Genomic DNA, 25,635 nt, shown 5'->3' with positions numbered 1-25,635 from the left:
GTGTCATTCCAGCTGCTGCCTGCCTGTTCCAAGCCACATCCACATTTAGGGTTTTTTAATGGTCACACCCCTCTTCCAGGTACCAAAATCTGTATTTGTTGCCTATTGCTGTAATACAAATTACTCTAAAACGTAGTGGCAAAAATTACTATCTGACGGGTCCTGTGGATCAGGAATTTGCAGTGGCTCTACCAAGTAGCTCTGGCTGAGGGGCTCATGCCGGGTGTTAGTGAAGATATCAGCCAGGACTTCAGGCACTTGAAGGTTTGATCTAGAGGATCCACTTCCAGGGTGGCTCCTTCATATGGCAAGTGAGGCTGGCTCTTGGCAGGTGGCCTCAGTTGCTCTCACTTGGGCCTCTCCAGAAGGCTTCTTGAAGTTTCTCCTTATGTGAAGGTCAGCTTACTCCAAAATAGATTATCTGAAATAACAAGGTGAAAGCTGCTGTACCCTATATGACCTAGCCTCAGAAATCACACGCTGTCAGTTTTGTACCATCTTGTTGGTCACTGAGGTTGGTTCATGGAGAAGGGAGGTCTGAGCAATGGTGTGAATGAAGAGGTTTGGATCATGGTCACCTCGGATCAGTCACTTAGCCTCTCAGGCTTCAAGAATAGCAACCCCATCCTTAGCATGTGGCTGTGAGTGTTGAAGGAGAAAAGGTCTCTAAAGTACAGTGGCTGCCATGAGTGGACCTAGGCCATTAACCAACACTGTTTTTGGTGGTGTCCCCTCAGGCTGCCAGGAGATAGCAGAGGAATTCCGTGCCCAGGAAATCGATGGGCAAGCTCTGCTGCTGCTCAAGGAGGACCATCTGATGAGCGCCATGAACATCAAGCTGGGTCCCGCCCTGAAAATCTACGCCCGCATCAGCATGCTCAAGGACTCCTAGGGCTGGCTGGGTAGCCAGGATCCTGGCCAGGGGTCCTCCCACCTGAGCAGAGCCAGACAGACATTCCTTGAGGGCCCCAGAAATGGGGCCAGTTGGAGGAAAGGGGCCTCCCTAGGGGCATGGCTGGTGAGGAGGTCTGGGCACCTCCTCGATGGCTCTCAGGGGCCTTTCATTTCTGTGGGAGGGGCAGAGAGGTAGGTGGCACAGAAGATGGGGCTTTATGCTTGTAAATATTGATAGCACTGGCTTCTTCCAAAGTCCCAGTACTCTAGCCCCACTCTCTTCCCCTCTCTCTGTCCCCCATTTTCCAGGGGGTTTATGGTCAGGGCTCCCCAACCTAAGTTGGGTTCCTTCCAAGGGCGGCCGGCAGGCCTGGAGCGAGGCCTGGAGCGCCCTTGCCTTCCTTCCTCCACTTCCTTCTCCAGGCCTGGTTAACCTTCCGTTGCCAGCTTCTCCCCCTTCAGCCTGTTTCGGCAGCAGCCAGGGGCTTCCCTATACCCGGTGCAGGTGGAGAGAGAGAAGCTGGGCCCAGTTTGCCATGCCTGCTGGCATAGACGCCTTAATGCTGTGTGTGTGACTGTGTGACTGTGGGAGCCTGGACTGACTGACAGTCCACAGCTGCCCTCTGGCATTTCCAGGTGTTTTGTAGCAAACGGCCACTTAGTGCTTTGTCCTGGACTCCACTCCGCCTGAGGATGGGGAATAGAAGAGAAGGGCAGCCTCTAGGGAGAGGTGACTCCAGAACGAGGTGGAGAGTAGAGTCCCCCTCTAGAGGAGTAGAGAGGTCTCTAAAGCCCCTCCCCACACTGTGACATCCCCTGACTGCCCTGCTGCCTCACAAACAGCATTAAGGAAACTGCCGGTGGGCTGGGCACATCGCCCAAGCCAGGCCGAGCCTCTTGGTCTGCCTACCTGCCCACCGTGGGAGCTCGAGTGGGGGCCCAGAGAACTAAGCAGGGAGAGAGCAGCCAGTCGCTGTCGGTATGCGGAAGGCAGACTTTGACCTCCGGCTCCCACACTTCTTTGCTTATAACACTTCCTAGCAGCAGTTACAGCTACCTGAGGAGGAGGCAGGGCAGGAAGGGTGAGGACCTGCCTCTGACTTGCCCTGTCTTTGCAGGCTCCTGGGGGAAGAGTTGGACTCTTCCCAGAAAGGGGTGGGCGCCTCAATTTGTTCTATTCCCCACCCACACCCCCAGGCAAGGTTGGAAATGAAGGACTTTTTTTAACCTTTTTGTTTTTTAAAAATAAATCTGCAAAATCTGCCTCTTCTGTGCCTTTCTCCCCTGGGGATTCCAGTCTCAGGGCAAATGGCTACTTTTCACCCAAAAGGAAAAGGAATGGACCCTGGGTCGAGGGAGGGACATCCACTTCAACTGAACAGTGTATCCTTCACGCTTGGCTGGAACCCCAGATCATTTGAGGGTGCTTCTAGTCCCAGTTCACATGGCGTCCCTTAGGGCTTGAGGGTCCAGAAGCCCCTTCATCTCTGAGCCCCACTACCTGCAGTTCCCACTGGGAAACTTCCAGCAGCATCTGGAACACCCAGACTTCACCCTTCAGCAGATGGCCTTGGAGGGCGCTGCTGTGTCCATACCTCTGGTTGACTCAGCACCCTCCGAGTCTTTTTATGATTAGTACAGAGGAGGTGACCCTTAAGCCTTACCTAAAGTAGGAGGAAGGACGTTTGAGACCAGGCCATATGCGTGAGGGCACAGAACATGACTTGCATGTGCAGCTGAGTGGGTCCACGCTGCTTAAGCAAGTGAGGAGTAAGCAGCCAGCAGTGGCTGGGGTTGGCCATCTAGAAAGGAATCTGTCCTCAGATGTGGACAGGGGCAGTAAGGAGACTCCTGCCTCAGTGCTCCTTCCCCTGGACTGGGGTTTTCCTGAAGGTGTCTTGTTAGGAATGTGGGTTTTGAGGCTCAGCCCCACCTATATTGAATGAGATTAGTCACAGTAACTTTTAAGAACCTCTACCCTCCCTGTCTGTGACTCCTCTCTGGAGAGCCTGTTAAAGTGTAACTACCAGCTGGAAGAGGAGGAGAGACAAACTGATTGGTTGGGATCCAGCGGGACTAGGGCCTGGAAAGCTTAGTGTCCCGGAGTAGGGAACGCATTCGGAAGCAAGAGAATTCAGGGAGGCTTGGTGATTGCCTGGGTGGAGAGTCCTGGGGACCCAAAGCAAGGAAGCCTCCTGCCCCTCTGTCCTCTGAACTTAGGCATGTGGGCCATGTGCGCAGGTGCACTGCAGCCAGTAGCCCTCTAAGCAGGTCTCTGCTTCTGGACCTTGATTTTCCCTTTATGGGACAAAATGAAAACCAGGCCCCACTCCCATTTGCTGTTAGTGTGTAATGAAAAGAGGGGATGAAAACCACTACTTTAGAGAATATGGTGACGGCGGGATTTGACTTGCACAACTAAACATGTTTTCTTCACTACTGTAAGGTTGTTGGGGTTTTGTTTTTTAGGCTCAGAATTCGTTTGTTTTGTTTTGTTCTGTGGTGCTGGGGATTGAACCCAGGGCCTTGTGCTTGCAAGGCAAGCACTCTGCCAACTGAGCTATCTTCCCAGCCCTTGTACTTTATTCTAAAAACATGTTCTCAGTGAGTAAATAAGGGTGATGCATGTATATATATGCAATCCTTTTTTAACTTTTATTGGTGCATGTTAATTACTGAAGTGTGGGAACCTGTTGCAGGTTCAAAGGGTGCATCTTTAAAACCATATTTGCTTCTGAGGCTTACACTTTACACAGAAGTTTGCTGACCTTTGATCTTGACCTTCAGTTTAAAAGAATATTTCCCAACCATGGACGTATGCTTAAAATAGAACCAAAATTTCATGCAATGGTAACTACCTATCAGAATGCACACTGTACATTCTGAGACTGTTTCAATATTCCTGTTCAAACTTCCAAAATCTTGATCGCAATCCACCAAACTAACTTCCAGGACCTCTGATGGAACACAACTTGCACTTTTGAAAACAGCTAGTATGAATTTCACAGAACTGTTCCATGGCGCTGATCTTATCTCACACGCCTGAGTGTTGGGCGAATGTATCCCACTTTCCTGAGAAGTGAATTGCTTAAGGTCACCATTCCCAGTACCTCAGCTCTAGCTGGGGCTCTGCAGAACCAGGCTTTCCAGGGTGAGAATGGGTGGGAATACCATATCCGGATCCTGGCCACTGAGGAACAAGACTAGGAAGAGGGCTTGAGACCCCTGGGGAGGTAAAGGAAATCTGTACAAATAGCTCAGTCTCTGGCCAACCAGAGCTGGCCTTACTCAGATCCACCCTCTTGCAGGTGATTGGCCCCTGGGGGTTGCCAGCCCCCACCCCACCCTGGAGCCAGCTTCCTCCCATACGCCCCACCCCAAGCAGGTCCCTCTTGGGCAGTCCATCTCTGATTGCTTCTGTGGGTGTGGCTCCTGAAGCTAGGGGCAGGAAGGAGCTGGTTTGTCCCTGTCACCGGGAAAAGGTCATTTCTTCCCTAGCTCTGAGCTGAGAAAGTTCGTTACAGGCTATCCTACTGGCTTCTTTCTATGGCTCTCAAGGAGGGACTCAGGTAAGTGGAGAACGGCTGGGGAGGGTGGGACAGCCGACCTATAAGAGGCGCAATCTGGTGGTCAGAACAGTCGAGGGAGAGGCACCTGCCAGCTGGCCGAGAACCATCTGAGCCCCAGGTCTGGGGAAAAGGTGACTCACACAGCCATTCCATGGACGGGGGGGGATAGGGGGACTGCATCCCAGGAGATTGTGTACCTGGTCAAGAGCTGGGTGCCTCTTCTCTTCTCGGTGAGATAGAGAGCAAAGGCCCGGGAGGTTCTCTGTCCCCACTGGGCCTGACTGACCAGGACTAGGAACTTGTTCCTCTTTGAGGAATAATGGCTGATCCTGAAAGGGAGGAGAGGGAGCAAGCATGGGTGGGGCTTGAGGGACCACCTTCGCCAATGGAACTGGGCCAGACAGGTCCTTTTGAAGATATTTGACCAAGGAATGTGGAGGAGTGAGTCAGGCAGGCAGCTACAGGGTGGGGGCTCCAGACTGGGGCACAGGAAAAGTGGGTGGAGCTGGTGGGTCCCTATCACAGGCTTGGGTCCCAGCACTCGCCCTCACCTGACCATTTGAGCTTGCCTGGTCCACTGAGGACCAGCTCTGCCTGGCTACCCTGGAGACCAGTATAAGATAAACTTTGGCTTGTCCTACCCTGGTTGGGTGGGGCTAGGGGCTGGCTAACAGGGTCAGGAAAGCAGATAAGGACAGAGTGGCCAGTTCCTGCCATTTCCTACCCCTGTAGCACGGCCAAATTTGCCAGCTGCCAGTACCACAACTCAGGCTTCCAGAAGCCAGAAAAGCACAGCTGCAGTCAGCCTTCCAGGAGTCCAGAGGGGGCTGAAGGTGGAGTGTGGAAGGGGAGGCTTCTTGCAGGACAGACACTGGCCACTGGTCACAGGTCACTTGGGAGGAGCCAGGCACCCTTGTGAGAGGTGCTCAGGTTGTACAGGGGTCTTGTCCCAAGGAGCCCAAATGCCATTAGAGGCCCTGCTCAGGAGTCAGACCTAAACTCAAGGCTCAGTCCCACCATCATGTGATGCTGAGCAAGTGATTTAACTTTTTCTGAGCTCTGGTCTCCTCACAAGGTGGAGATAATCCTAGCTCCTCCTGCAAGGGATTGTGGTCTGACTTCAACAAGACAGTACATGAAACTCTTAGCAGTGTCTGGAATTATTAATGAGTACAGACTTAATGCTGGAGAAAATGGAGTTTAAAGCAAATAAGTAAGAGTCAGTTTTGGGAAGGGACGAAGAAAAAACACCCAGCCATTGCTCCATTCATTCATTTATTGAACAAATTATTCATTATTTAATATCACCAAGTCAGGCAGGCTCTGGGCTTTGGTGCCAAGAGTTACCAGGTGTGATTAAAGAGGGGCACTCAGCCCAGCAGGGCAGGCTCTGCCCTCATGGGTTGGCAAGGGCCAGAGGAGCCTCCGGGGGAGGGGGTGTGGGGGTTGAGGAAGGCTTCATAAAGGAGGGAGCCAGGACCTGCGGACTGATCGGCAGCGGATGGGAAAGTGGTCTGGACAGGTGGAGGAGGGGACACAAAGCCAAGGCCTGCTTAGGAAGCGGGGAAGGCGAAGGAGTCCCCTGTCACAGCCTTCCTGTTACAGGAGTCCCCATGAGAACACTGGGTGCAGACCAGAGGGGAACCTGGGCACTAGGGAGGAAGGAAAGCGATGGAACGCAGTGCATAAGCCACCATCAGGGAAGGGAGAAGAGGGCCCAAGACCGCAGAAAGAAGAGGCTGCAGGGAAACGCAGACTGCAGCGGAAGAGGCGCCGAGCTGGAGGGGTCTGTGGGACACACTGCCCAGAGGATACCTGACACCTGTGTCCAGCAACAGTGCTGGGTCGGAGTCAGTGGTGCAGGAGGAAGTGCAGACGACTGTAACTGAGCTCCCAGGGACAGGCAGCATGATGGGGGGCAAGTGCAGGAATGTCAGGGTGGGATGTGATAGGGAGGTCTGCACAGACTGGGGGGGAAGGCAGAGTCCTGGGTGTGGATTTCATTCAAGTGCAGTGAGACCTCATCCAAAGACCTTGACCAGAGGAGGGTGTCTTCTTGTTAACATTTTAAAAGATCATTCTGGAGAACAGAGTCGGGGGCAGGAGCAGCAGTGGGGGCATTGGTGTGGTGGCCAGGGGAGTTGTCCAGGTGTGGGGTACAATGGCCTGGAGTGCAGTGGGAAGAGGGGAAGGCCACTGGAGGGACTGAGTGTGTCTGTGGGGGTGGCCAGATGCTTGCTGGAGAACTGGATATGGAGATGGGAGGTGCTGAGAGAGACTCCAAGGCATGTGAGAAGTAGGGCAGAGGAAGAATGATCATGATGTCATGTGTCAGGATGGAGAATACAGAGTGGGGAGCAGGTTTCCAAGGAAAATCAAGGGTTCCTTTTTGGCCGCATGTATTTGAGATGCTGTGAGATCCTCAAATGGAGGTCTCAGGCGGCACCAATGCCCTCAGGTCACTGCACCCACAATGCCCAGATCAGCCCCAGCAGAGGCTCCAGGCATGCAAAGCCTGATGGGAGGCAACCAGATGGCATGGTAGACACACCATGGAAGGAGCAATGCTCATTGTACAAGGTCAAGTGGGAGGTGGGGGTGTGGAGCCCCTTCCACCCTCCACTCTGAGTCCACCACCAACAGCTGGTGTGTCTCCTCTAAATCCACACTGTCCAATATAGAATAGCCACAGGCCACACGGGCCAGTGAGCCCCCACAGTGTGCTGTGAGTCTGAAATACACACTGGATTTAGTATTTAGACACAGCATAAAGCAAGTCTGGAAAATATCTCAATTTTTATATTGAATATATGTTGAAAAGATGTTGGGGACATGGTCCAGTTCAATAAAATACTGTTCAAAGTCATTTTACCTGTTTGTTTTCACTTTTTTAATGTGGCTACTATGAGATTTTAAATTACCTATGTAGCTCACATTTGATTTCTATCGGCCCATGCTGTTCTGTCTAGACTCTTCCTATAGGTTTACAGAACACGGATACACACATGTATCCACGTTCACGCAGACACACAGCCTTGCGCCTCCCCTCACTGAAGGGAGATCTGCCTCCGCCTGGGGTCCTGTTACTCCTTCTCCACTTAACAAATTAGGGTCTCTTTTGCATATGTATTGTCAACCTCATCCTTTTTAGGGGCCATGTTGACCTCCATTAAATAGATATGTATAATTCTTCCATCCAGTTCCATACTGATGAACACTGAGGCTATTGAAATCCATTTGCTTTATCAAACAATGCCACAGAATATCCCCGGACTGTCCACTGTGGAGTGGTCCATGCCTTGAGGTAGGAAGAAGGGAAGGGGAAGAGTAAAATATCATAATGGAGGGGTCAGATTTTGAAGGCTCGGTAGGCAGCACTGAGAGATGTGGACTTTATCCTGAGGTCAGAAGGAAGCAATGACTTTTCTTCCTTGTAAATTGCCAACCCTGTATTTTTCTTCATTATTAAAGCAACATGAGTACATTGCAGACAACTGGACAGGGAAAATAACTTCTGTGGTCCTATTAAGCAAACAGTAAAGTTTCCCCCTTTTCTCATGTTCTTTTTTCCTCTCCCGCTCTGAGGTAGCCTTTTCCTGTGTGACTGCAGGGTCTCCATGACAAGTTTGTTTAGCCAGTCCCTCCAGCCAGACACTGGGGCCTGTCTCAAGTTAACCTGAGTGGCACCTGGGCAGCTCAGATGGTGCGTGTCCCTGGGGATGCTTTCTAGGCAGCCGTCAGCCAGATGGCCTCCCTCTTGTCAAATAAACACCTCCACTGAGCCAGTCCTGTTCCCTTCCAGTTTTTATCCTGTGTCCTTCCTGCTTACAGCTCAGCCTCTGGGAAGTCACCCACACGGCACCTCCCGCTCACTGCTCAGTCCCCCTGCGTGCTCTCTCCAACAGCACCCCTGCCCTTACTGTGAACCCCAGAACTCTCCCGAGCCTGCCTGCCTTCTGGGCTCCTACCCACAACCAGAAAGGCAGACAGCCCTGTCCCTGCAAACAGTGGCCAAGCACCGCTCATTCCTCCTGCCTGACAGACCTTCACCACCCACTTCCGCCATCTGGCCACCCACACCTGCTCTGCCCCCAGCAGCTCCCACAGCAGGCACGCATCGCCCTCACCTCCACCTCCCTCCCTCCCAGCACACCCAGCCCAGGCTTGATGGTTCAGACTAAGTACACATTTTTATTTTCCAAATAAAACTCTGGCTGTGGCACTCCCTGGAGGAAATACTCCTCCAGGCTCCCCATGGCCCTCAAGATGAAGCCCAAGGCCCTGAGCCTGCACTGCGGCCCTGGCGGCCTGGCCTCCACAGCCCAGGCTCTCACATGCACGCAGCCCTGCAGTCCCACCCAGCTCTCTCCCACCCCCGCACCCCTCACCAGTGTTCCGGGCTCCCAGTCAACCCTTCCCCTTCACTGCCTCCTTTGCCTGGATAACTTCTAATTCTTCAGGTCCTGGCTTAGAGGTCACCTCCTCCAGGAAGCCTCCTGACTTCCTTGCTATCTGCCAGCGCTCAGGGGCTACCCTCCTGCTTGTCCTCCACACCCCGTGTGCGCCCAACTCACAGCATTCACTGCACAGTCCAGCCGGTCACACCCCCGTCCTCTCAGTCCCCACCCCCCACTGCATCCACATCGACCTGGCTCCACACTGAGCATGGGGTCTGTGCCCTCATCTCCAAGTCCTTGACCTAGCGCTGTGCCTGAGGTCATGCTTGTGCCCCACACATGCGTGTGGAAAGCGTGACTGGACAGGGACCGACGACTGTCTGGAAGTGCACACTTTTTTCTGCACTGACGGTTCTCTCCTTTGAACGGATTCCCAGTGACTGGGGGGTTACTGAATCCAAGGGGATGAGCACTCAAGGAGTTCAAGTCCTATGGCCAAGGAGACTTCCACAGGGCCTAACAACCCACACACCCACCAGCAAGCCAAAGAGCCTGCCTCAGCATGTGCTGAAGCTTGGCTGTTTTCATTCTCTCTGTTTTTTAAAGTGTTCATTTTATAGGCAAAATCGACCACCTTGCTCTAATTTGTATGTCTTTGGTTACTAGTGGGGTGAACATTTTCCATATGTTTGCCTACTGAAGGCATCTCTTTGAGGATTTACCTGTTTGTGTGAGACACGCACTATCACAGGAGGCTGAGGTTTTACAAGACGGCTCTGGGGGCTGCTTAGGGAGTGACAGGAACAGAAAGGGAGCTCCTGCAGTGGTCTTGGTGCAGATGATCAGGGTAGGGGATGGAGGAGGTTGCAGTGGGTGGAGGCACAGGGGGGACCAAGGTCAAGAAGGCCAAGTCAACCCAACCTGGGGACCGACAGCAGATGGCGGGTGCAGCAGAGAGAGTGGTCGGGTGCCACAGGTTTCAGGTGGGCCAGATGAGTAGAAGGAGGTGCCATTGCTAAGATGCTGGCCAGGTGGACACACATGCTGCAAAGCGGTTCTCAGAGCCTCTCTTGGGTGTGCCTCTCAAGCAGTGGGACAGCAGAACAGGCAGGGGCAGGAGGGTCTGAGGCAGGCAGCCTTCTTGCAAGAGCAAGGGCGCCAAAGTTTGGAAGGATGCATAGGGCAGGGAGCAGCGCCTGAGGTTGCCTGCGGGTGATGGGGGTGGGTTGGGAAGAGTCATCGTGGACAGCTGAGTTTAGTGAGTGACTACAGTGGGTGAGTCCCTTGTTCTAATCTTTCAGGCCTTGCCTGAAGTCAATTAATAGGTGGTGGAGCTGGGATTCAAACCAGAGGGTCTGGCCCCAGCATCTGCTCCTTACCATGTGGCTCCAGAAGATTCTCAACATTTGAGACCCTTCCCGAATTTACCATAGACAAATTCCAAATGCACCTCCCCTAAGCCAGAAATTGGGCCACTAAGGTCTGTGGACGGAACTCTTTCCCCGGCCTGGCTTGGGGCTGCCAGGCACGTGGACTCCGACCGTAACCCAGCAACTCATCTCTGTGTCCCAGACAGCTCTTCCTTCTTAGCCAACACCCTACAAATTATCTTGTAGTCTCTTCTGGCCTACTCTCTTGTCCAAGGCCATCCTCATCCCTACCCAGGCCACGCCCCCCAAGCCCTGATGCTACCATCCTCCATGCCTGCCCAAGGTCATACCCTGCACCACGGCTGTCTGGAGGAAAGGCTCAGACTCAGTGCTCCTCAGATGAGCTGTGGTTAGGTAGCTGAGGCCATCTCCACTCCATGACACATCAGGCAGCGGGACAAAAGGGTGGGGACGTTCTCTGAGTACTGAGGTGGGACAACTAAGACATGATGGTTAGCAAGGAATGCACAGTGCAGAACAGCACATCTACTGTGCTGCCATCTGGGGGGAATAAAAGAAAGACGAAGAGAGAGTACTTGGTACCACATTCACATGTCCCTGTGTACACACAGACCATCCCCGGGAAAGACATGTGAAACTAGTCACACTGGCTGTCTCCATGCAGCTAGAAGGAAATTTTCCAGAAGGAAAATTTCAGGGTTATATTCTCTTTCATCCCTTGGAATGTCTGTACCATGTGAACAGAATTATTCTTACTCAAAATAAAACAAAAATAAAATGAAGCATTAGACTCACCAAAATGACTTCTACCATGCATGTGTGTGCGCGCATGTGCACGCGCGTCTGTGTGTGTGCATGTGTAAATGAGCTGCTGATGCCCCTTCCTTCCAGACCCAGGAAGAGAATCTTCTGGCTCATCCTGCTTGCACTTGGCCTCTTAGGGTTGCTCCTTCTGAACTGGCTCCCTGAAGTCAGGTATAAGTCCCTTCCCCAGCACCAGGGTTACAATTAAAGTGGCTTTTTCCAAGTGCCTTGTTGAGAGATGGAGGGTGGTGGCTAGTTTGGCCTGGGCAAGTGTCCTTGTGGGCCCTCCCTCCTGCTCAGGTGACATGCTACTTCCTGCTGCCCCCACCCCTTAGGCATCTGGAAGTCTTCATCCCCATGGGTGTCTGCCCTTCAGCCACAATGCTCCTGCTGAGAGACAACTTCACAGGTGTCCTGCGTCCCTGGTAAGGAGCTGCCATCCCTCCCACTCTGTGAATGCCCACAAACAGACTTCTGTCCCAGGTCCCTGTCCTCTCAACTCCCACCCCAGCAGAGCCAGGCACTGCACCCACCCCAGGGGACCCCCTGGGTCATACTCCTCAGTCCTTTAACTGTCTGGGGGCAGTTTCAATAGAGGGGCAGGGACTGGTCTGATACATCTTGGGTCCCTAGGGGAGGTGGCAGTAAGCATGCACCCAGTGAGTGAGTGACTAGAGCTCTCTCCATCCCTGCCCTGGCCAGGGCCCGGCCCGAAGTCCTGACGTGTACCTCCTGGGGGGCCCCCATTATTTGGGATGGCACCTTCAACCCAGTTATAGCCCAGAAAAAGGCTAGACAACAAAACCTCACCATTGGGCTGACTGTCTTTGCTGTCGGCAGGTAAGCTCTGGGGAGGGCAGCACTGCTGTCCAGCAGGGAGTGGGAGGGGTGGGCCGTGGATCCCAAAGCGCAGCTGGAGGCTGTACCCTTGTCCCAGACTCCCAGGGTGAATGCAGGAATATCCTCTCCCTTCCCCTCTATCCTGGACACCAACACAATGGAGCCCATCCAGCCAGGGCCTCAGAGCTATGTGCCAGAAGGAACCTGCTTAGGGGCAAGGCTGTCCTCCTGGAGGCACTGGGTCTCTCGTGTGAAAATGGTGGAGTCTTCCAGGTGAGAGGTTGGAAGAGGGAAGGAGCAACTGGGCAAACAGGAACAGAGCTGGCGGGTCTCACCAAGAAAGCCAGACGGAGGGAGAGGGGCTGGGGGTTTGCAAGGGAGTGAATCTGAGCTGGGTGAGGAGGGAGGTGACATACTGAGAAGTGCAGGACCACCAGATCAGAGGACTTGGTGAGGCAGACTGTCTAAGGGGGTAAATCAGAGCAAGGGAGGCAGAAGAATGAGGAACCCACACAGTTGCACGGGTGAGTTTGCAATTTTGAAGATGGGACACTAATGATGACCAAGCCAAGGGAGTGGCCACAGGAACACATAGGTGAATGAGGGTGGAGGACAGAATCACTGCAGGAAACAAGGTCAAAGAATTGATAGGCCAGGCAATGGATAGGCCTCCAGGTATGGAGTCTCAAGGAAGAACTAAAATTCCAGGATCCTGAGGACCAGAGTTCAAAGACCCTGTAAGTCCAGTACCCCGAATGCTGAAGTTTCAAAGATCTTTGATTCCAGGTTCCCACAGTTCTACCAGGAACAGAGCAAGTGCAAGCAAAGATACAGGCTTCAATGTCAAGTTGGGTTCAAATCCTGGCTGTACCACTTACCAGTCAAGTAAACTTTTCTAAGTTGTTAGAGTTTTGTTCATAGCTCAGTGGATTAAACCCAGGGGCATTCTGCCACTGAGCAACATCCCTGGGTCTTTTTATTTTATTTTGAGACCGGGTCTCACCAAGTTGCCGAAGTTGACCTGAAATTTCCAATTAGTCTGCCTCAGCCTCCCAAGTAGCTCCAAGTAGCTGGGATTTATTAGAGCTCGTTAAATGAGATAATGCAAATTGACTTGTAAGTGCTACTTGATAAATGTTCAAAAACATTAGATATTATTACTTTCATTTTAAAACTCTAGTATCCTAAGATCTCGTAATAACAAAGTTTCCAGTATTCCAAGCACTCTGGTTGTGTGAGGATTTACCACAAGCTCAATGACTTAAAACAGTATATTATTATTTTTTTAATTCGTTGATGAACCTTTGTTTTTTGTACGCGATGCTGAGAATCAAACCCAGTGCCTCACACCTGATAGGCAAGCGCTCTACCACTGAGCTACAACTCCAGCCCCAAATGATTTTGTGCACCAGGAATTCAGGGAGGGCTCAGCAGGAAGGGCTCCTCACAGTTCCCAAACGTCTGAGTCTCCACTGGGAGACCAAGGGCTGACGACCAGCCCGAGCGTCTCCATGCCACCAGCTTGGGTTCCTCAACTCATGGCAGCACCAAGTTCTGGCACCTCTTCGTTGAAGGCCCAGAGCACTAAAGAGGCGACCACGGTCAGTCCTCCAAGGGCCAGCACAGCATCACTTCCCCGGTACCCTATAGACCTGGGCAGTCAGGGGAAAGTATATTCAGGGGAAGATGGTGCTGACAACCTGCACCATCTTGAACCCACCTCCCAAGGTTGGAATTTTGGAAGCTTGGGGATTCTGGAGTTGCAGGACCAGGGTGGGCAAGACTGGGAAGCACGAATGCGGGTGGGGATGGCGAGTGAGGTGGGACAACCAACCAGGTTGACTTTGGTGCCCCGACCGGCAGGTATCTGGAGAAGTACCTGGCGCGCTTCCTAGAGTCGGCCGAGCAGCACTTCATGGTGGGCCAGCGCGTGGTGTACTACGTGTTCACCGAGCGGCCAGCTGCTGTGCCCCGCGTGGCGCTGGGCCCCGGCCGTCAGCTGCGTGTGGAGCACGTGGTGCGCGAACGCCGCTGGCAGGACGTATCCATGGCACGCATGCGCACGCTGCACGAGGCACTAGGCGGGCGGCTGGGGCGAGAGGCGCACTTCGTGTTCTGCATGGACGTGGACCAGCACTTCAGCAGCGCCTTTGGGCCCGAGGCGCTGGCAGAGTCGGTGGCACAGTTGCACGCCTGGCACTACCACTGGCCGCGGTGGCTGCTGCCCTTCGAGCGCGACTCGCGCTCAGCCGCCGCGCTGGCGCAGGGCGAAGGCGACTTCTACTACCACGCAGCCTTGTTCGGGGGTAGCGTGGCCACGCTGCGCGGGCTGACCGGGCACTGCGCGCGCGCCCAGGAGCAGGACCGCGCACGCGGCCTCGAGGCGCGCTGGCACGACGAGAGCCACCTCAACAAATTCTTCTGGCTGCACAAGCCCGCCAAGGTGCTGTCGCCCGAGTTCTGCTGGAGCCCGGAAATCGGCCGGCGGGCGGAGATTCACTGCCCCCGTCTGCTCTCTGCCCCCAAGGAGTACGCGATCCTGCGCGACTAGCGCCAGCCTTTGGCACCCGATGATGTGGACTAGGAGTTACAGGAGGGAGAGACCCTCCATTAGTTGGGCTTCTTTCTGGAAGCCGCATGACACTTTGGAGGACAGAGAAAGGTGGGATGAAGAGACCCAGCCCTGCTCCTGTGCGCCCTTCCCTCACTTTCAGTCCACTTTCGGTGGACTGAAGCACAACCGAAACACCTCGGACCTTACTGAATTCAGCTGGTGCCTCCCGAAGGGGTGTTTGACCCCTACCTCACGCCTCCCCCTTTTTAAATAAGGAGATTGAGGCACAAAGAGGGAACATAACCGCCAGAGCCTGAGGATCTGTGCAGTGGCATCAGCAGTTGGGACTGCCAGGACTCGTGTCCCTCCCCCACTCCACCCTCAATCCAGTTGACTTTGAGAATGAGCCACAGGGGGACAAACAGGAGGTATCATGGTCACTGGTTCTCCCTCTTTACCTCTCCTGCTCTTAAGCATGGTTTTTACATATTTGAGTATTATTATAATAAATTATTTCAAAATTGTCCTTATGGGCTTTTTCTACTATAATCAAATTCTACAAAAAATTCCCCATTTGGGCTGGAGGGCTGTTTGGACAGTATCTGGGAGGTAAGTTTCCTCACGCACACCTGCATTTGACTCTTCATCCTCTACAGGAACAAACACAGCCCCTGAGTAGGAGCTGGAAGTCATCAGACCTTCCAAGGAAAGTGACCACTGGAAGCCCTGGAGATTTTGTCTGATCGTTGGGGAAACTGAGGTCCTGAGGAAGTAGGATTTCACTGTGGGTCTCCAGAATCTTCTATGGAGCGTTCTCACTGACCTTGAACATTTAGCAGCCTCCATTGTTGGCAGGTAGCATAACAATTCCAGCTATTTACCTGGCCCTGATGATTTTCACACTCTGAAAATTTTTACAGGCAAGTTCAGGTGTTGATGATAAGAGAGGGATCACTCCTTTCAAAAGCAGTTCTAAGTTTCTCAGTTCCTTCTACCCAAACTAGATGAGCAAAACTCAGTTCCTGTGGACTCTGGGTGAGAGACAGCACAGGCCAGGTGTGCCCAAGAAAAGTCATTCATCGTCTGCTGACTGTAAGCGGTCACATGCTTTCCTCTGGTGGGGCAATGTTTAGCCTCTACCTTTTGCTGCAAACTTCACTGACCCTAACACCCTTGGGCTGCTGGAGAGCTGACCACAAGCCAGTAAGAGCTGGATGTGAACCCGCTTCTCTTCTGTGTGTGATGTAGACAAGTTCCTTACCTGTGCTGGGTCTCAGCTTTCTCACATGTAAAATGTTGCCAACAGCCCTCTTTTCAGGGTTTGTGGTAATACTCCAGAAGACAGGTATTGTCCTGTTCCTCTTTCTGTCTGCCCTTTCCCAGCAAATTCACAGAGTGCAAGAAATTCACCAAAGAACAGTGATTTCCTGTTTTACAGGGGAATACATGGTATAATTGGGAATTCCCTGATCCCGGGCTCCGGGCAACCACATGCTGCTGATGGAGGCTTTCCAGAGGAAGGAGAGGGGGTTTGAGGCAGGGCAGAGTAGAGTGGGGTGGGCAACCTCTTGAGAATGGCTCCCTCTGAGGATCCCAGATGCCTAAGGAGGGAGCAGGGATTATAGAGGGACATGGGTCAGAGACAGGCCTGAAAGGGAGAAAAAACTCCTGCAGCTAATTCTATGCCCCACCCCCACTGTCCTCCTCAGCGCTTTATCCTGGGGCCCACAGGGACAGGGGTGTCACACACTCCCCAGTTGAGTAGATGAAAATCCAACTCTCATTCCCAAGTGTCATTGCTACATGCAAAATTTTCATCTGTCCCCAGTGCCCCACCCTCTCATGGCAGCTCAGATGTCACCCCCACAAATACCTGAACACCTTTAGCTCACTTAGGAATTAATGATCATGAGAAACATTGATCCAGTGAGGCTAAGTCTAATAATAGCAATAATGACTTGTACATTTGGGGGTACTTACCTGTGTCAGGCACAGTTCTAAGCATTAACCATGTATTGACTCACTGAATCCTCACATCCATACTACACATTGCTTACCATTATTTATCCCATTTTACATGAGAGGAAATCAGACACGAAGAGGTTAAGTCACTTCCCCATTGGAACTTAAATTTAGGGTTTCCAGAACAAACAGGAAAGTAACATGGCTAAAGGATAAAGACAAGGTCAGAACCGAAGTTGTCCCTAGCGCTTTGTCTCTTCTGTCCACTTCTTTTTCCTGCCTCCTTTGTTCTGCTTGTGTCTGGCCCAACATTGCTACCCCAGCGCCTGGCTGTAGGGTCTTCCAGTTCAGGTGCCCACCTTCTCCTAACTTGTTCCTGATTCATGGACTGGAGATCGAAAGCAGTTTCATCCAGTGGTGTGCCAGTAAATAGCAACTGGCTCTTCAAGGAAAAAGAAAGCCCTGATTTGTTGCATTTGCCATTTTCCATGGTATGAATCCCACCATGGTCGCTTACAAGCTACCAACATTACTGAGAAGTTCCTTCGGAAGAGGTACACACAGTCTGCCCTCAAGAGCCAGAACAGCCACTACACACCATTGGCTGCAACGCTGAGTCACATGTCCATGTCTAGCCAATCAGCTGTGGCTCGAATGGGGTCATGTGACACCATAAGGCTGCCAGAGCCCATCCTTTCCAGTTAAGGCAGGCTGTGGGATGTCAATTTCAGAGCAAGAAATGAGGCCTGCTTAGTGAAAACCTGTTGGTTCTGGGCTACCCCACATCCATTCCCCCTTCCATGGCAACACCCTCGTTTCCCCTTGGGAAGACATACTTCAGATGGAGGCATCGGTCTGCGCTCCAGGTGTGCAGCCTGTACGGCCAAGTTAGACTTGGGGCGTACCATGCCCCTGTCAGAAGGAGGAGACCCCATGAGACCCCTGCTGGGGCTTCTGACAGAGGGACAGAGAATGGCCGCTGGAAGGCCAGGCAGGTGTAGGCTGGAGTTGACCCCAGAGGAGCCTGAGAAATGATAGCCAAGTGGTGAGCTGGAGACACATCCTTTGGGTACTGAAGCTGTCCTGTGAACTTGGACCTTCTATCACTTGCAGACAAGTCTTGACACACAAGGACCGTGAGGACTCAGAGGAATGGGTCCCAGCAATGAGTTCCACAGTGGCTCGTGGCTGAGAACTTCTGCCTCTTCCCTGATGCCTCCTCAGGGCCAGCCTGGATAAACTTGGGGGAGACTCATTCTTTCATTTCCCTCCTCTGCAGTCACAACACTGGCTTCCCTGGGGGCGAAATGTGTGAAGGGGACTTCTTGAAGAAAGCCTATTCGTCTCAAACGAGGGAATAGCTTCCGCAAATGAGGCACTCACGATGGACCCCCAGAAGGTGGGGTGCTCCTCAAAAAGCAGGGAAGGTGAGACCCCTTGGCAGACCCAGAATGTCTACAAAGGCTTCAGAACTAGACAAACCTGGCAAACGTTATGTCCCTGACACCACAGAGCACTGGGCTCTGCGCCTAGGGTGAGGCTGGCCCACAGTGAGCGGCCATTTCCTTGCCCCCAGTCTGGGGAGGGGAGGGGAGAGGAGAGGAATGGTGGAAGGTGCCCCTCCCCGCTCTCACGCACAGCATGTCACACACCACTGCCACCCGGTGCAGGTACAGTTTATTCTTCACAACAGAGAAATACAAAGAGCAGAGGGGTTGTAATTCTCTAGTTTCTTGCCCCCGTTATGTTTTTCCCCCACATTCGATTTTTACCTTGCTCCCCACCCCCTTTTTTAAATAGGATGCAAACTTCTCTCCTGAAGTAAGTGTCTGAGGGATACCTGCCCTCACCTCCCTGCCACCAAGATGCAGACTGAGAAGCCAACAGACTGTTTTTCTTTTCTTTTCTTTTTTTTTAATAAGGTAACTAGTTCTAAATATGGTGGCCTGGAGGTCCCATAGAAAAAAGCAAAGGGGTGTTAACAGTATGTATAACAGCTTATTTACAGGGCAGTAACATGCGGACAAAAAGCTACAATACTGAGTATCAGACGACGAAAGTCAAACGAAGGGTGAGGGTGGGGGCAGAGAACCCCATGGGAAAAGAAACCCCAGGAAACGTTAAACTGGTAAATCAATGGCGAGTTAAGGCTTAAAAAGTGTATAAAAATAACACAGTTAATATTCAAAACGGAACTCCAGATACAGAATATATAGATGAGTTTCTGTCTAGTTTTCTTTCTTTCTTTTTTTTTCCCAAGGGGATGTGGAAGGGCTTCTCCGGGCTCTGTACATGGTTCCTATATACATGGACACGCATGGCTTTCAGATTGGGGTGTATCTGTGGGGGCTGGGGACAGGGTCTGTTCCTGGGACCCTCCCCCAAGGATCCCTTCCCTGCAGAGGGGCTGGCCTGGGCTGGGGATTCCCCCACCCTGGGCACTGCCCCCATCTGGAGGAAGTTCTGGAAGGGGGTCCCAGGTCCAGGCCCACTCCCTCCCCATCTCCCTGCCCACAGTCTGGGTTGACAGGAGAGGTAGCCGATAGGTTTCCTGGCCAGCACCGAGGTAGACTGGGGTGGTCTTCAGGGCAGCAGAGGAGGGGCCAGGTCTTACCCAGCCCACCCCACCCCATTTCCCTGGGCCTGCCGCCCAGCCTGTCACTGCACCCTTTGGTCCTACGGATCTCCCGGCCCCTCATTTCCGCCTCCTGAAGCCTGGACAGCCCTGGCGGCTGCTGCACCCTCTGCTCAGTGGAGCCCGGGCACAGCTCAGTGGTACGAGCTGGGCACCAGGGCCGAAGGGCTCAACTCCAGCTGCCTCGGCTCCCACCCATCTGGGGACCTCTTTGCAGTCCAGAGCCCCAGACCTGAGCCTTCCCTTAAGACCTGAGGCCATGGCCAGAGAAGGTCCCACGCAGCCCTCTGGTTCTCTGCATCCATCTGCCTGATCATTTTCATTTCTCGGTCTTAGCAGCACCAATGTCCTGGCCAATAAATATCTTTTTTTTTTTTTTTTTTTTTTTTTTTTTGTTATTTCCAAAACAAACTTAAAAAAAAAAATAGTGAAGCAAGTGAAGGGTGGGGAACAAAAAGAAAACTCAACAGACAGGTTCAAAGTGCTCTGAGATCGTCTTTGGATGCCACCAAAACAGTCCAGAACCTTGCAACTGGCCTGGCCGGCCTGGGACTGGACCAGGCAGGGCTTCTGCGGCCCAAGTTTCCTGGCAGGTCGGGAAGGTGGAGAAGAGGTCGGCGGTTCCGGAGGCCCCCGGCGGGAGGCAGGGCCTGGTGCTGCCGGAGGAGTCAGCCTGCCATGGGCCGGGCGGGGCGGCGCCTCTGGTGGGGCTCAGATGAGAGAGATTCGCACCGGGATGCCTGGGGACTCCGTCCTCTGGGGCGAGTGATGGCTCACCAGGTGCTCCACCACCGTGTGTTTGGACATGTGCTTCATCAGGTAGGTCTCCTGTGGGCAGGGGTGAGATGCACGAGGCGTCACAATTGGAAAGGAGACAGGGGAGGCTGCAGCTCCCAGAAGTGGCCACTGGAGGGCTCCTTGGCAGGTGGGCCTGTTGGTGGTCGGCAGCCACAGCCTGGGGGCTCAGCGGGGCCTGGGCATTGGCTCTAAGGACATGGCCCTACTGCCAGCAAGTGCTCGCCGCCTGGCCAGAGTCAGAGCCCACAGAGCACTGTCTGGGGGAGCTGATGGCACCAGGCTCGCCCCTCAGCAGTGCCTGCCTGGGGCTCCCCAAGGTCAGGTCAGCCGCCTTTACCAACTGGCTCTAGCAGGATGCACTGCATGACCCAAAGCCCTGTCTGCAGGACAGAGCTCCAGTCCCTGTACCTGGCTGGCATTCCTAAGGGGGTGGGCAGTGGGCCTGGCTTTGAGCCTAGTTCTCTTTCGCAGCAGTGGGACCTTAGGCAGGTCAGCTCACCCACCAAGCCTCGGTCTCCTCTTCTGTAAGAGTGGAAGGTTGTCATGGTGATTGGATACAGCCCTCGCCGGCAGCAAGGGCTGAGGGCACCACGCTTTCTCCAGTCTCTACTTTTTTTTCCAGATGGTAGTAGGAGTCCTGGTGGGGGTGAAGCCAGGCCGGGGCTCCCCACAGGCTCTGCTAAGTCTATTCTGAGGCAGCACCAGGGGATGGGCAAGGTGACCCAGGCTGACTGGGGGCCCCTGAGTCAGGCAGCACCACATTGCCCACTGTCTCCACCAGCCATGAGGCAGCATTCTGGGTCCCTGGCTGCCACTCCTGGGCCTCAGAGCTCGACATGCTCAGATCTGGCAGAGGAAGCCCTCAGATGTGGGGGCATGCTCACGCATGATGCCAGAGGCGGTCCCCGTCAACATCACCCTGGGAAACTCCCCTCCCATGAGTACATAGCAAGGAAAAGGGGGGGCTCTGGATTAAAAGATATACTGACCCCATACAATGTGGGACTCTTATTTGGATCTTGATTTTAAAATAATACTGCAAATAAATAAAATTGACATTCAATAGAAATGAAAATGGTCAACGCTGACTGGGTGGGTGATCTGTAGAGTTATTATAAAGATATTGTGAAAATGTTCTCTTTAAAAAAGTAGTCCTCGGGCTGTAGGGTTGTGGCTCAGTGGTACAGCGCTTGCCTGGCAAGTGTGAGGCACTGGGTTCAAGCCTCAGCACCACATATAAATAAATAAATAAATGTCCATTGACAACTAAAAAATATTTTTTTAAAAAAGTCCTTATCATTAGAGACATAAATTTCATTTACAAATGAAATAACTGGATGTCTAGATTTCACTTTAAAAAATAAGGGTACAGCTGGGTGCAGTGGTGCACACCTGTAATCCCAGGGGCTCAGGAGGCTGAGGCAGGAGGATTGCAAGTTCAAAGCCAGCCTCAGCAAAAGCGAGGCACTAAGCAACTCAGTGAGATTCTGTGTCTAAATAAAATACAAATTAGGGCTAGGGATGTGGCCCAGTGGTTGAGTGCCCCTGAGTTCAATCCGCGATACCAAAAAGAAAATGGGGTATAAATAAGGCAGGGCAGGTGATGGTGAAAGGGCCATCCAGAGTACAGGGCTTGGGAGACAGAGACAGACTCAAAGTCAGTGGCTGAGCAGTGTTTCCTTGGGGCCCTCTTCCTGCAGGTCCAGGAAAAATGTCACATACTCAGCACTTGGCAAGCAGCAGGCCTGGCCAGCTCCTGACTAGTCTTGCCTGTGACGACCCCATCCACCCAGCATGACACTGACACTTCAACAGTATGCTCTCTGACAGTCTCAGGGGTAGAACAGCTTCTCATTCTACATGGAAAAATGTCCATACTCCTCAACAGGGTCTCAAGGCCTGCCTGATCTAACTTGCTCCTCACCATGTTTGTTCCGCCCAGGACTTTTGCACTTACTGTTTCCTACATGGAAGGTTCTTGCCTCCTTTGTCCTCTTCATCTAATTATCCTTCAAGGCTTTATCAAAACATCCTGCTATAGTTTAGATCTACAGTGTCCCCCAAAGGCTTGTTAGTCCCCAGCCCATGGCACTTTTAGAAGGTGGGACCCACTGGGAGGAAGTTAGGTCATTGGGGTCTTGCTCTTGAAGGAACATTGGAACCACAGCCTCTTCCTCTTTGCTTCCTGGCCACCATGAGGTGAGCAGCTTGCTCCACCATGTGCTCCCAGCCATGATGATGCCCTGCCACAGGCCCCAAAGCAATGGGAGTAACTAACTATGAACTGAAACCTACAAAACCATGAGCCAAAATAAACTTTTCCTCTTCATAAAAGCTGATTATCTCAGGTATTTTGTCACAGTAAAAGAAAGCCGACTAACACATGTCCCTTTCTCAGATACCCTTATCTGGATCTTTCAACCTTCCCAGCTCCATTTTGTTTCTCCTGCTGTTGTCTCTCAATCCTTAGAGCGGTGATTCTCAATCGGAGACAATTTTGTCTCCCAGGGGTCATTGAGCAATATCTAGAGACATTTCTGATGTTCACAACTTAGGATGGAGGTTGCTCCTGGCACCTAGTGAGTAGAGGCCAGACAAGGCTTAACATCCTACTAGATGCAAGAAAGGTATCCTGATCGATGACAATAAGGTCGAGAAACTCCATTTTAGAGCAGTGGTCACCATTTGCCATTAAACATTAATGTGTGTGATTACCTGTTTAATATCTGTCTCCAACAAGGTTAGTTTCTAACCTTCCTGGGGCCAACAAATGTCTTTGGTATCCAATTCCTAAGAGCCTGGCACAGTGTTCAGCAACCACCAAGTGAATAAGTCATTGCACTAGCTAAGGTTTACTTGGCACTACTCTGCCAGCCAGAAACCCTGAGTTAATCCATTTGATAGATGAGGAAACTGAGGCTCAGCGATCCCTATGTTGGGTATATGAGGGTCTATTAACCAGAATATTTGAAGACCCTAAAGCACACACACAAGTGACTCACCTGGGTTCCCAAAGGCCCCAATTTGGGGAATTTTCCCACCCAGGAACAGGGGGCTGGATGCAATGACCTTTCCAGTGCTATTCAGGCCTTCCCTGAGATGAGGGTGGCTCTGAGCCAAGTCACTGTTCCCTCTTGTGGTCATGATGGGGATTGCAGCTACAGGAAGCAGGGAGCCCCTTCTCTCCCTGACTCAGAGCGGCCTGTCTGGCCCCCTCCACTACCTTGAGGATTCTAGGGTCTTAGAAACCCAGACTACAGGCAGACAGGAGGTGGGCAGCGTGGTCTGGGACAGGCAAAGGCTGAAGTGGGAAGCAGAGGCCCTGGCTTTGTCATTCCCTGTGGTCTTGGGCCTGTTAGTTTGCTTGCAGAGTGGGAGGCAGGCTGGTGGGGAGGTGGCTGGGGCCAGGCGGGCACTCACCGAGGTGTAGGCCCGCCCGCACATGCTGCAGCAGTAGGCCTTGGCGTGCTTGATGGCATGGGCTGAGAGGTGGATCTGCAGGGAGGCGGAGTCCGAGTAGGCCCGATAGCAGTTGGGACACTTGTAGGGCTTGTCCTTGTTGTGCTGGCGCTGGTGAGACTGTGAGGACACAGCAGGGGGTAAGGAGGCTGTGGGACCCCGGCCCCACCCGCTTCTATGCTCCCTTTGGCGGGGGCTGTGTCCCGGGGCAGGAGAGAGGCAGACACTCACCTGGAGGTTGGAGAGCTGAGTGAAAGCCTTTTCGCAGCCAGGATGTGGGCACTTGTAGGGTCTGTCACCTGTGTGGATTCTGCAAGGGGCAGCCCGATGAGGGGAGGGCCCAGGCACACCCCGGACCAGCTCCAGGCCCAAGCCCTTGGCTGGCTGGGCCATGCCTCTACTCCCGAGGTGCTCAGTCCCCTTGACCCACTCTCCTCAGTGGCCAAGAGTGAGCCCCAAGCAAGAACTGTGGATTTCAAAGGCCACTGTCGCTCCTTCCCTCTCCAGCTTCCACTGTCAGTCTGATCAAAGCTTTCCACTCCCCAGGGGTCCTGCTGCACCCAGCCTACCAAGAGCACCCACTCAGAGATCCAGCCTCGCTTCTAGCGGAGCACAGAGGACTCGCTTGGACTTTGTGGTGTCCCTCTCTTCTGCCATCGTGCAGACCACACAGTGAGAAAAACAGATTCACAGCACTGTCAGGACCTCCCTTCCCAGAAGAAGGGTATCCCCCTTAAATTGGCTCCTGACCTCTATTTCCTGTCCCCTCTCCATGTGCCTGACATGGTGATGTGTCTAACCCTGAATTAGAAAATTCAGGACCATGGCCCTGAAGCTTAGCCCCTCTGTGTCCTTGTTGATAGCACCTTGTGTTCCCCCCGCCTCCCATTCCTGAGTTTTTATCCTGGATCCATCATTTACTCTCGGGGTGACTTTGGGCAAATCACTGAGCCTTGGTTTCCTCATCTGCAAAATGGATATAAAATTACAGCCCCTGCCTCACTGGCTTTGTGAAGACCACGCCAGATAGTACACGTCAGGCGCTCGGCCGGGCACAGGCAGCACCCAGGAAAGGTCTGCAGTAGCATCATTCATTCCACATTTATTACATCAGGTTCCTGTGCGCCGGGCACCACGCGAGGCACCTGGGGTATATCAGTGAACAAAACAGACAAAACTACTGTCTGGCAGAAATGAACTATAGGCATGAAATAAGGAAATCAAGCACACGCAGAGGCAGAAAGTGTGGGAAGAACTGAACAAGGCTGGGGGACCTTGCAACGCGGGGGCAGTTTTACATCAGTGACGGGATAAGACAGTTGAGAAGGTGACATCCTGAAGGGTGACGGCAGCTCACACGAGCCGGGGCATCGGGCACATGCCAAGGGGTGACCTTCCCAGGCCACACACAGCCTCAGGGGCAGCTCCCCGGTTCGTCCAGAGGCACTGGTCCCGGCAAACCCTCTGAGCCAAGCCGGCAGGCCCAAACCTCCTCCCCTAATTTGCCAACGAGCACCATTCAGTGGAAGGAGAATGAAGATCCCGCGCACGGGCCCTCTCGCCCTCCCCCGCCTGGGTCTGCTCTGCCCACATCAGCTCCTCCAGGAAACCAAGGCCCCTCAGCCAGGACCAGCGCTGGACTTAGGGACATGCGCTGCCTGCTGTCAAAGAGCTTGGAATACTGGCTGCCATGATCCAGGGCCAGGCCTGATTCCATCGCTGGCCCAGCTTCACCTCCACATTCTGTCCCTGTCCTGGATAGGGAACCACTTTGTACCTGGTGACCACACCTGAGGCTTCTCCCCACGACGCCTTCACCCTGCCCGCACCTCATCCTTCGCCTGCCCAAAGTCATCTCGTCCTTCCCGAGTGTGCTCTGCCACACCCCACCGGGCTCCCAGGGCCCCTGCATGGCGGCTCCTCCCCACAGTGCTGATACCTCTGGATTCTCAGGGTGCCCACAAGTCTGACTCCTCTACCAGACAGGGAACCCCGAAGGTAGGCCAAGGCCTAAGGCCCTGCCCACAGACTGCACCTAGATGCCAAGTGGAGCTGACCCAGTTCTGAGAGCACCTATGGACCTGCACATGCGGGGGCAGGGGGCCCACATGCCTGAGGGCCCCCCCCGGACAGGATCTGCTTTTGATTTAAACCTCAGGAGGCTCCCCACGGTCCTTCCCCTGTTCTGAGCCCAGCCCCACTGACACCTCTGGCCTCTTGAGCTCCTCCCACCTGCAGCCCTTTGTCCAGCCACTTTCCCTCTCAGCTGCTTCCAGGGTGGTCTTCTCTGAACCCCCAGAAGAAGTCAGACCCCCTGTAGCCCCCCCAAACA

At 53.2% G+C, this 25,635-nt stretch overlaps 3 protein-coding genes and 1 long non-coding RNA gene across 10 annotated transcripts in view; 3 read left to right on the top strand and 1 right to left on the bottom strand.

Annotated features, from left to right (window-relative positions):
• PHC2 (polyhomeotic homolog 2) overlaps positions 1 to 2,157 on the top strand; it is a 112,624-nt gene extending 110,467 nt beyond the window's left edge. For all 5 annotated transcript variants that reach the window (XM_079130809.1, XM_079130810.1, XM_079130811.1 and 2 more), the window contains one exon: positions 738 to 2,157. In XM_079130809.1, the coding sequence (XP_078986935.1) occupies positions 738 to 892 (155 nt within the window). In that variant the 3' untranslated portion in view covers positions 893 to 2,157. The remainder of the gene's footprint in view (positions 1 to 737) is intronic.
• Positions 2,158 to 2,670: 513 nt separating this feature from the next.
• A3GALT2 (alpha 1,3-galactosyltransferase 2) lies at positions 2,671 to 15,076 on the top strand. Its single transcript, XM_079130897.1, has 5 exons — positions 2,671 to 4,463; positions 11,143 to 11,226; positions 11,391 to 11,480; positions 11,758 to 11,895; positions 13,759 to 15,076. Exons 1-5 carry the CDS (start codon positions 4,441 to 4,443, stop codon positions 14,444 to 14,446), a joined length of 1,023 nt encoding a protein of 340 aa, XP_078987023.1. The 5' UTR covers positions 2,671 to 4,440; the 3' UTR covers positions 14,447 to 15,076.
• A 32-nt stretch (positions 15,077 to 15,108) lies between these two features.
• LOC306656046 lies at positions 15,109 to 19,443 on the top strand. The gene is made up of 2 exons (XR_013762401.1): positions 15,109 to 15,304; positions 15,454 to 19,443. It is a non-coding gene; the product is annotated as an uncharacterized lncRNA (long non-coding RNA).
• Positions 18,284 to 25,635, bottom strand: part of ZNF362 (zinc finger protein 362) — a 35,768-nt gene continuing 28,416 nt past the window's right edge. For all 3 annotated transcript variants that reach the window (XM_079130867.1, XM_079130868.1, XM_079130869.1), the window contains 3 exons: positions 23,535 to 23,613; positions 23,265 to 23,423; positions 18,284 to 19,874 (listed from right to left, as the gene is read on the bottom strand). In XM_079130867.1, the coding sequence (XP_078986993.1) occupies positions 19,758 to 19,874; positions 23,265 to 23,423; positions 23,535 to 23,613 (355 nt within the window). In that variant the 3' untranslated portion in view covers positions 18,284 to 19,757. The remainder of the gene's footprint in view (positions 19,875 to 23,264; positions 23,424 to 23,534; positions 23,614 to 25,635) is intronic.

Source organism: Sciurus vulgaris, assembly GCF_902686455.1.
Source record: "Sciurus vulgaris genome assembly, chromosome: 1".
In the NCBI taxonomy this organism is placed as follows: domain Eukaryota; kingdom Metazoa; phylum Chordata; class Mammalia; order Rodentia; family Sciuridae; genus Sciurus; species Sciurus vulgaris.
The sequence above is the reverse complement of the archived record's forward strand: the minus strand, read 5'-3'. Positions and strand labels throughout refer to the sequence as shown.